The sequence below is a fragment of the Bidens hawaiensis genome, unplaced genomic scaffold (assembly GCF_021521415.1).
Source record: "Bidens hawaiensis isolate Kalapana, Puna unplaced genomic scaffold, B.hawaiensis_p1.1 tig00015319_1, whole genome shotgun sequence".
NCBI lineage: Eukaryota > Viridiplantae > Streptophyta > Magnoliopsida > Asterales > Asteraceae > Bidens > Bidens hawaiensis.
Genome location: NW_027492368.1, coordinates 175,800 through 187,505, shown reverse-complemented (window position 1 = coordinate 187,505; position 11,706 = coordinate 175,800). Strand labels below are relative to the sequence as shown.

The following is an 11,706-nucleotide window of genomic DNA, read 5'->3' as shown; positions in this document are numbered from 1 at the left end:
CAGGAAGGGAATGACATGTTATTTATTTATTTTTGTGAATTTGAGCTTTACCATATAATATCGATACCCCTTTTTATTATTAAAGTGGCATGCAACATTACATCATGTGGGGTTCACATTCCCGTCTCATCTATGATCATTTTCTTCCCTTATTTTACTGATAAATGTATAATATTGTATGTTATCTGTGGAGTGAAGGACCACAACAATGATGTCCTTACATGCACATGTATGTTTTATATATATCTATATATACATATACGTATACACACCACAAGGAATTTGATAAACATTTCCACCTGACCTCAACTCTTTCATACCCTAGAAGTTATCCTCCATGGAAACTTCAGAATCACTCTCAATTGAGAGCTTCTCATACAGTTGGTTAGTGAACCGAAAACTATCTTTTGAAAGCCCAAAAGGTTCCTTTAGAGCCTCTTTGGATGCATTTGATGAATCTAGTTTCATTGAAATGGACCCCAAACTTTCTGCCTCCAAAAGATTTCTTGTTTTTCATCAAGATTTCGACTTCGATGTGCCAACACTGCAGCCTTGTGTTCATGCTGATCAACTTATCTCTAATGGGATTCTGGTTCCTCTCTTTTTGAAGCCATTAGATATTGGAATTTATGATTCTGATTCCAATTCCAATTCCAGTAGACCCGACACGTCTGTGTGCTTAAACACCCTTACGAAGCCATGTTCCTATCGGAGTAGTCGCTCTTTATCTTTTAGAAGGTATAAAAGATTGCCAAAAAGAGTTGTACAAAAGTATTTGCGGTTGATTAGATTGATTTGGCTCAAAATGAAAAGAGGACATGACGCCAGTGAAGTAAAGACCGCCAAGAATTGGGAATTCTCGAGCACCATGGACTCGTGTGGTTCAGATAATTGGTCAAGATCATGGGTATTAGAGAGTGCGAAAAACTACGCGTTGTCTCCTATGACAAGTGAAGCGTATGCTGTGGAGGATTGGCGAAGATCTTGCGATTCTGAGAGTTCAATCTATGAAGCAGTTCTTCACTGCAAGAAAACTATTGGTATGAATTCATTAATCTTCTTGTTTATTTTCTAAAGAAAGGTGGTAAAATTTGTTAAATTGGGTCATGGTATTAATTAAAACAAGTTTTGGTGGATATTAGTGTTTTTCTAGTATTGGTAGGCTACCTAGGTGAATACTTTTGCCAAACATTTTAATAAATAGCAACTTGTGTCATAACAAAATAATATCATTTTAAACAATAATTTAAGCATCTGTATCTAGTTTTATGTTTTGCAAAACATGAATGCAAAAATTGAAGTATTTACATGGTGTTTGTTAATTTTCAGGCTGCAAATGAAGCAGTGACAAGGAGACAAAAGATGCCAAGATGGGTACATGATTTGTAGAAAATAATCTGATAATTGCTTCTTTTCTTAAAACCTTTCCCCAGAAAAAATACTGCGCGGTCTAGACTTTGGATTCGTAGTCCTTACATTCCAGAAGTCAGTAACAGTTTGGATTATGTTCTAAGGTATTCAGAATACATGTGTAAAAACATTATTTTGGATTATTATTTGACAAGCCTTTTGAAGGGCTACAGCTAGCCGGTTCTTCGGTTTACAAAGAATCCGAGCTAGATTGTTTGGTGAAGTTAAGTAAAAGAAAGTTTAGCGTGTTACAGTGCATATAGTTATATCTTTTATGTATATTATGTTTTGGAAACCACAAGAGTTGTTACCGAAAACTCATGGGACCCGTCTATACTGTATCATCTACGTTTAATCATAAACACAGACGGATATCTCCTTGACATAATACGACAATTCAATAACATACCCATATTTGGATGAGGGGATCCGATAAACAAAGATCTTAGTTTCTTCCAAAACAGTGTTGTACCATTTTGTACTTGTCCTATTTGTATCATTCATTTGTAACTGTTACATTGTTATAACATTTGGTTACCTTCACAACTCCACCTCCTTCGTCTATCACGTGGTTTTAAGGCATATTAAATGCTCATTAAATATCTACAATGTTTTAATAGTAAGATAGGATGATAAAGAAACGAACTTATAAATTATAATAATTGTAACATGCTGTAAGACGTGCTAAAACAAGAAGTTTGGTGACTTAAAAAGGGGCGATGGTTTCGTACACCCTCTTTTAGGAATCATACACTCTTGTGTGTGTATGTTGAAGACAAATTTTCTGTCTTTTTCCTCTCAAATCTTGAGAGTGTATGAAAACCATAACCCTTTTAAATGACTAATTGCATGGTTCTTAAGTAAGTTCAAAATTTTGGAATTTAACGGGCCAAAAACTAATAACACAAACATGGCAAATCAACTAGACTACACACTACAAGTGAAAACTAGACGCATGACTTGAGAAAGTAAGATCTATGATTTGTTTGTCAGAGTATAATATATCAATATTTGTTTTGAATGCTTGCCTCATCAGCCTCCTCCATGCATATAAATAGATACAATGTATACAAGAATTACGCCTTAGATTAATGCTCTAATTTAGTAATCAATCCTATACAATATTCAAAGTTGTCAAACACGCCTTAGAATTACGCATTAGATTAATGGCAAAGTTGTCAAACACGAGAAAGTCTGTTTAGAAAATCAACATGTTTTTCTCCTTTTTGCTTTTGATACATTTGGGTTTCTGGCCACGGAGGCTATGAATTTTCTAAACAGGGTTCAGTGTGTCGTACATGGTACTTTTTCGTCTCCTATGACCCAACGCTTCGTTTTTAGTAGGATTGATTTTGCTATTCAAAAGGGGTTGCGGTGCAGCTTGTTGCCCGTTTGCCTGCCACTTTATTGTAATCGTTTTGATTTTAATAAAAAATAGCTAAGCAATTTATGTGGTAAAAAAAAATCAAATATTATGTATTTTAATATACCCCCTCAGTCTAAGGTGGAGGATCATGGATGCTTAAACTGGCTTGAAACTCTTCAAACAACGCACGTGGTAATCCCTTTGTAAAGATGTCAGCAAACTGGTAACGAGATGCTTAGACTGGCTCAAAACTCTTCACTTCTCGATTTGTTGGGTACGTTATGCCATCATATAGCGAGGGTGCATCTCTAGTATATGTGTTCGTAGCGTACTTATGATAATAATTCATTTGATACACTAAGATATACTTTAATTGAACCGTCTGTTAAACACTTGAGGTCATATCTAGCATTCATAGTTTGGCTTGCTTTGGAACCGCTCTCGTGGCCTGCATTGAAACAGTGAAACGATTGGATGCAAGTAAACAAGCATGCTATTATATTTGACTTCTTGATATCCAAATCAACTAAAGAACATTGTTATAAGCTTATTAAAAAAGTTATATTACATACATGATACATCCGTTAACTAAGGATCAAGTTTTAGCGCCAATTAATTATATACATATATGAAGATAACTTCAAAGATATAAAATGTGTGTGACGCATGTGATCATTTTGAAGGGGTGGTGGATAATTTGAGTCGACAAAAACAAAATGTGATGGGAAGAAATGCCAAAACGATAAGTTGACAATGTAACACGGTAGGTATGTCTTATTTTTGGCTTGTCTTTTAATTCAAAACACATTAATTATGGGGTTAACTTTTTGCGTTTTCTAGTATTTTGTCAACAAACGTCAACCACGATTTGCAGGATTGGGGCCGGGGATAGGCACCCAGGACCGTTTGTCGTTGATATTGATTTGCGGGTCACCATACATGTGAAGATGTTCTCCGGCTAACGTGCAAAAAGCAAAATCCGGTCGAGAGTTTTCTTTCGCTCATGTTACATGAAATAAATAGTTTGTTGGTCACTTGAACGATGCTGGACTGCTAGTTATCTTTTTAAACTTCTTTATACAAAATTAACATCATCCCCTCTTGATTAAAACTCACACCCTCGCTGAAACACCCAATAAACCACTATTTTCTCCTATTAAACACAACTGTTCATTGCTAACAACGCACATTTGTACCTCATTCTTTAGTTTAGTTTTAACAATTTATATTCTACTTTCTTGCACTTAAAGAAAGAAATGCGACCGAGTTTAAAAAGCATAACAATGTATATAACTCAAACGAACCCGTTTAGAAACGCTGATTTTTTTGTTAAGTATTACATTAAAACATAAAATAGGATAGTATTCCATTCTCTATTAATAGAATTCTCATTTTAGATAACAGCCGATTTCTATTTTGCGGGGAAAAATTGAATGTGTTGGTAACAACTTTAATAATTAGATTATTACAATTGAAAAATTTTACGCTTAACAGTAAAATAATGACAAAATACACAAAATGATAATAAACTTTACATAATTTCCTATTATGATGATCAACTTTTATTTCTATCAAGGAAATCTAATTATAACAAAAATAAATAAGAAATTTGACATTTTTGTAAGGTACTTACTGTTGTTAGGTTTAAATAATCTAACATTTAATTACTTGGTTTGTTTGATTTATAGCGTTTAATGAGAACTACGCAGTTTTGTTTTTCTTTTTTTCTTTTTGTTGTTGTCACACACAAGATTTGATAAAATTACCTCGCGTGTTGAGGCATAAATTCGATCACAACACTCTGTATAGCAATCGAATGAAAATAAAAAAAATAATAAGAAAATAAAGTCGTGATGTGCTAAAAAAAGATGTCAAAAGATGTTTTATATCGATTGAAACCAAAATAATAGATATTAGTAGTGATTTGACAGTATCTATACCGATACCGGCACCGATGTATAATTATGAGATATTGGAAGTTAGATATAAACTTAATATAAGAAAAGTTTAAAAAAGAACTATCGTGCTTAAGTTGCCATATTAAAAAAGTTTTGACGACAAACATTAAACAAAGAAACTATGATGTCCTAAGTCATGGGAATAAAACTTCACTCTTTGCATTTTAATATTTATATAATGAAGTTCTAACTCCCCACTTAAAAACTCTCCTAACGAGTATAAATACAAGTGGGGGAAATTTCCAATAGAGACCTTTTTAATAGAGAGAAAATGTAAAATGGCCTATAAATCTTCAAAATTCCTAAAATGGACCAAAAAATATGAACTAGAGCGACATATTGGGATAAGATCCGTAATCTGACATGGCCAGCCAAATTTTTAAAAATGTTGTGGGAGCAGGCCAAGTTTGTGAATATGTTGATGGACATGGCCAAAAAACTTGAGAATCTTGAGAGAGCCGTTCATATTTTCTCATAAAATCTTCTTCTCAAAGCAGTCTTCCCAGACGGTTTTTTTATGTTTCCTACATGATCCGTACAAATTCTTAACTTTTTGAAAATTATTCCTTTTGCATTTCGTCTTGACATACATATTTTAAAGAAATTTGTTCCAAGAAGACGAGATTGTTATTTTTGTTCTTACAAGTCTATGAAGTTGATTTTCGCATGAGATCCGCATCCGATTGGCCGGTCGGTCACCGTTGTCTTCTCCGACAAGTGGCTTAATTATCTTAACCAAAGACGCATGGAAATTAACTGTTGGAAAATTTGGATTAATAATAATAATTTATATAACAATAAAAGTGGGTGTATTGCGCTCCTATATTTGTTCATCATGCTACGGTTGTTGTACTCACTTTATGTTTTTTTTTATTTTTGTTTTTCTTTTTTTACTTAATTTTTATTACTTTTAACCTCATACTTTTACATCTTCTCCAATTTAATAACAACGTTTTTTCACTTTCGTCCCATATATTTTTCATCTTTAATGAATTTTTCGTTTTACATTTTGGTCAAATTTTGCGAGTTAACAAGCAACAATGTGCATGTATGGTTCAATTATGTCGCAACGTGCGGTCCTAGATCAAATTAGTTATTGTTTCCTATGATTTACGTTTCACGTACGTGGTCCAACATTTTTACGTCTACCTTTTGTTCGGTTTGCTTTTTTTGTTTATTATTTCTTTTTTTATACAAGCTTTTTCGGTGTTGGTACTCGCTGGCGGTGGTGTGGCATTGGTGCTATTTGGCTCGGTTTATGGCCCCACTGCAACAAGAAGGTTTTCTTAATGGTTCACAAAAGTTATTGGCCGCGGGAGAAAGGATGATGGCTGAAGACGATGGTGATGGTGGTGATGACTTCATATTTTCAAGTGAAGTGGGTGTGTAATAAACGGCTTTACACCCCGCCGCAACGCGCGGGTGTAAACACTAGTTAGTAATAAATATTAGTATGTGTCACTAATAAACTAATTATTAATGGGTCCAAGGAGTAGAGATGAATGCGACATCGATACTCTAAAGTGTATAGTTGAGAACTTGAACATTGATAAAAAGGGAAATGGGTTTGCCCCATATTGGTAGAACGCTTAAGAGCAGCCTCAGTATTTTGGTGGTTGGATCGGGCTTAGGGACACGTGTCAGTCCGTATGACGAGTCATCATGACATGTGTCGTCACCGTAGAAATGTCGTGACAAGTGTCAGTGGTACCAATGACTTACCTGCCATGTGCCGTGATTTGGACAAGAGTATGCCACCGGTTGCCAAGTGTCGCGAGTCAGATGCCATGTGTCGGAAAGTGAGGTGAGTCATTACGCCACGTGTCAGCGCCTAAGCGCACCTCAGTCCAAAGAGTGACGTGTCCGACGACACATCACACTCTACCTACTATAAATAGAAGGGTTGTTGGGCAGATTTCAAACACATGACACACCGACCTACCACATCAATCACGAACCGAATGCACACACAGCCCTCGCTCGTTTACCACGCACATAGAACCAAACGGCTTCCTTCCAATGATACGTTCTCTCAATTCCAACTCTCACTCGATCTCGAACTCGCGTTACAAATATGGTTCGGGTGCCAGGGTAATCCCGGCAGTACATACTGCTTTGGCTGTTGTACGCCGAAATCTGTTTTAAGGGACCTCTGTTTAACAGAAATCCTCAGCCACAATCGGGAACCACGGTTTGTTCAGTTTTGCAACTAGAAAGATGTAGACATTTTCAGGTGATCAAGACGGGTTCACCAAAGGAAGAGGTGTACAAAAAGACATGACTCGAAGGTGATGCTCGGATCTCGGTGAACACGAGCTAGATGATGTGAGTGTGATTCCAGTGCGGTTTCAACACGATGATCAACTTGGCTGCGGTCTGGTTTCAACTCATCAAAGAACTCGGCGTTCGAGCACAAGTTAAGGACTTCGGTATGAATCCTGACATGCGTATATGTTATATTTATTGTTATTCTCATTTAAATTTGTATACGGTATATGTACTACATTTCCCAATTTTGTATAAAGAGATTATTTATTTATTTTATTGATATTGTTTAATAAAATCGTGACCCATGTCCTACTATCTTAAAACATATTTTAAATTTTCGCAAGATTGTTGTGACAATCTTTAAACCTTTATAAAGGATATTGGGTTCACGAAAGTTTAAAATTAGTAATTGGATTTTTATAAATATTTTCTTTGGGAAAATTTTTGTGTGGTACAATTGAGTAAGGATTTGTGATTGGAGTACAATACATAATCCGAATACCGTAATACAAAACGAGTAATTTGATTCAACCGTTTGGAAACGATTTTTATAATCGTATGTGCTCTAACTATAATGTTAAAACCAGTTTTGTAAAGTCATGGGGTTTATTAGTTAAACCAATTTTGTGATCGTTTATGTCTAAAATCGTCTAGAAACGATTCATAGAAAACCATACATTCTAAAATGATTTGAAGTGGTTTTAAGTAAACCATTTGTTCATGCAAATGTTAATACGCTAACGTGCGTAAGATTGGGTTTAATTTATAATCAATATGTTTTTTCTAAACATTTCATCTCATAACATGCGGGCTACAAATTGATTATAAAATATTATGGACTAAACGACTCGTTTCCTAACATGAATGCTAGAAATAATTATTTTGTAAATAATTTAAAACGTTTCTTTTTAACGTACGAGTTGGATAATATAAACCAAAAGGCTATGACGCCTTTGTGAGAAACCAATGGTGTGTAAAAGAATAAGGTCCGTCTCATAACACGCGCATCGAAAATGATTCTTTTTATAAAAAAATTTTTCACAGACGTTAATTTATCTAACATATGTATTAGATAAATCAAAAGTTTCAAAATGGTTTGTTTGAAACCCGGTCACTTCTAGCATGGGTATTACAAATTATTATTTTGTATAATAACATGGCTAGAATTTGTCTAATATTCTAACAAACGTGTTAGAATTATTGTTTTGATAGATAATGAGTTTTGGACATTTAATTTCTAATGAGCACTAGAAAATGTGGGAGTTTATAAACCTACAGAGAAACCTTTGTAAACGTTTAATTCTTCTAATAGTCAAGTTAGAAATTATTATTTTGGTAAAATAATAATAGTAAATACGGTTTATATATATAACTAAAGGTTGCAAATTATAATCGATAAAGCGTTTTGTAAACATTAGTTTTCTAATATGTGTATTAGAAATAAAATACTTTATTGTGAAACCGCTTATGAAGTTTTGCAAACATAAAGATATATTTTATGTGTTTGCAAATTTAAATGGTTCATTGCTTATACGAGAAGTGACATGATGGGAAACAACTTAGTGTTGTTATGAACAAAATTAATTATCCAAATACTACTACTAGCATGTAGAATATTATTTAACATGTTATTGTGGTTGAACAGATTTTGACGGTTCAAAAGTCTCAGTATAAGTTGAGGTAATGACTTCATGGGCCTCTATTGGAGGAGTACCTTAAGCAAACCACAAGACAATATTTTTGCGTTGATCTTGGTCGAACGATGAAAGTGTTGAAGATAATAACACTTTGAGATTGATGTCTAGTTGTTGTCAATTTGTCAATTGGAATTGTTGTTTAAAGTGTTATGCTCATTATCTTGTAATTTTGATTGTATTATTTGGTGTTCAATGTCTTCAAATAACACATGCAATTTTACAACGAAATAAATCAATGTATACTGTAACATACGAAATATTATTGTAAATTTCGTTTAATGGATAATGCAAAAATACATTGGCACAATAAACAACTTGAGAGTTGTTCAATTTACAATTGGTACGTGACAAGACATCGAATATCTAATTACGCCAAGTGCAAACGTGGTGAGTGTATTAAGATGAAATACACAATAATGATATATGTCATTAAATGTTGTGAGCATCAACACATTGCGCAAGTGCATTTTGATGATTATAAACATATGAAAGGAATATATGTATTATTATAAATTACTATAACAAATTTTGTGGTATTTATTATAAGAGAATTAAAATAATGATGAACTTGTTGGTACTTATAATCACTAGAAATGCTGTTTGAACTATGGTGGAGGATTTATTCCCTAATATAAGCATACGTAATCGGCATACTATTGAATGTCAATCTAAGTGATTCCATTTCGACCATGAGAGTGATTATCGATAAGTACTATTTATCTTGTTGTGATAAATATGTTCATCAAAGTGACTTAAATTATAGACATATGTTAAGTTTATATGAGTCAATGGATAAGGCCTTGGAGGTTAAAGGCAAATGAGTTATAACCTTAACAAATGAGATTAACTTTGGTGTTAAGACGTTCTAAAAGTGAGGTTTAGGAACGCTAAATGAAATCAGATTATCTTTTCTAAACTAAGAAATGAATGTTGCGAAGGCTGTGAAGAATCAGAATGATGCATCTTCTGTTCACAGGCCTAAGTATTGTAGTCTAAGCAAGCTAGACTAGTACTTGTTAATTATAGTGCTTGATGAAGACTAATTAACATGGAACATTCAAAACATACACAAGAATGAATATGTGTATAGACAAGTTAAAAAAGGGATTTTATTTAACCTAAGGTAATAATATAACTATTAAGGATCTTGAGTAGATCTCAACTTTCCAAGTTCTCATAGTTGTGAATAAGTTTGTGATGGCTTATTAACTGCCATATGATAAGGATTAGGTTAGACACTAGAAAGTGATCAAAACTTATGATAAGGCATGTGTTGCTTTATTGGTAACATCGAAGAACTCACTGATACAATGGCGTGGTATCGTTCAAATCATGAGTATCGATGTATGGTCATAAGTAAACCTATACAAACTATGTCAAAATGCAAGAAATGTGGGGGATGGTAATTGAGATGATATCTGAAACCTATGACAAAAGAAAAAGCTTTTCTTTAATTGAGATGATTGATATAATATCTCAAACCTATGTAAAAAGAAAAATATTTTCTTTATCTAGTCAGTAAGTTGGATAAAACAAAAGAAAGAGCTTACCATGGTAATCAAAAGAAATAGATTTTCTTTATACCATCAGAGAGTGGATGATGTTATCCAATAACACTTCAATATGGGGGTGTCTTGAATTTTAATTTGGAATGTTAGGCAATAAATATTATTTCAAACGTGTGACCTGGTGGAGTACACAACGGTTAAAACGAGCTAATTGGTGATTAGACTCGAGTGCCAATTGGTTGAAATCAAAATCTAGCTAGATGTCTGGTATTGGCATAATGTAGATGTGTTTGCCTAAAAATGAGAACTGTGTTCTTCTGAAGATAGTCATGATAACAAGCTTCGGGGGAATCTGGAGGTTATGGTCTTAGAAGATATTAATAGGCAATAATAACTTGGAAGTTAAGAACACATCGTAACAACTCATCTTAATTATGCAATTATCTAGTATTGACTTGATGAAGTCATGGATAATGATATTGGATCCAACAACCAGACGGTTGATGAAAGATGGAGTTGTGGAATGAGACTAAAGCCCATGAAGAAAGTAACTGCAAAGGAAAACCTAACCTATAAGATTAGAGATCCCATGATCTAGGTTTAATAGGACAACCTAACTGCATGAACTAAGGGTGGTCACTATGGCGGCATAGCTGATGTATAAGTTGACGCATAAGCTAATATCTATGTCCTCCTAAATTACAGAGGGTGTCTAAATAAACATCCTAGTCTATTCCAAAGAAAGTCAGTGACAAAGGGGAGGCTAAGCATAACATATGGTTAATGATATGTGGATCATGATAACCATTATGCTTTTAATGATTTGATAGTCAAATCAACTATATGATGGTTAATGATATGTGGATCATGGTAACCATAATGATTTGAGGATCAAATCACCTATGTGAGAGAGAAGTGGGGTCGCTTCAAATGGATTTGTGGGGGCGCATATCCTAGAGCTCTCACAGAACCAGGCTAGTGTTCCATGACCAAGAACAGACACGACAATGAGGGGTTAACCAGACCAGGAAGAGTGTTATGTGAAATGTAATAACGTCTACATCAAAAGGGGATTGGTTCAAGGACACCGTGTCTACCAACCGCTAGGAGACTAAGTATGTTTCACAAAGGAAGGTTTAAGGCTAACGCTACCTATCCCGCAACACTCAACCGCTGTAACTCTATTTGACAAGTGAGTTTACGATCAGTCTCCATTCATGTGAGGGATTGTTGGAAATTTTGGACTAATAATAATAATTAGTAATAAATTTTAGTATGTGTTACCAATAAACTAATTATTAATGGGTCCAAAGAGTAGAGATGAATGCGACATCGATACTCTAATGTGTGTAGTTGAGAACTTGAACATTGGTAAAAAGGGAAATGGGTTTGCCCCATATTGGTAGAACGCTTAAGAGTAGCCTCAGTATTTTTGGTGGTTGAACCGGGCTTAGGGACACGTGTCAGTCCGTATGACGAGTCATCATGATATGTGTCGT

At 34.3% G+C, this 11,706-nt stretch overlaps 1 protein-coding gene across 1 annotated transcript; it reads left to right on the top strand.

Moving 5' to 3' along the window:
* Positions 1–228: 228 nt before the first annotated feature.
* Positions 229–1,532, top strand: LOC143548909 (putative membrane-associated kinase regulator 6). Its single transcript, XM_077039951.1, has 2 exons — positions 229–1,040; positions 1,330–1,532. Exons 1-2 carry the CDS (start codon positions 338–340, stop codon positions 1,338–1,340), a joined length of 714 nt encoding a protein of 237 aa, XP_076896066.1. The 5' UTR covers positions 229–337; the 3' UTR covers positions 1,341–1,532.
* The last annotated feature ends 10,174 nt before the right edge of the window (positions 1,533–11,706 follow it).

Bases quoted from the DNA above. Each gene is read 5' to 3' on its own strand.
- LOC143548909 (XM_077039951.1), top strand. From the start codon at position 338: ATGGAAACTTCAGAATCACTCTCAATTGAGAGCTTCTCATACAGTTGG.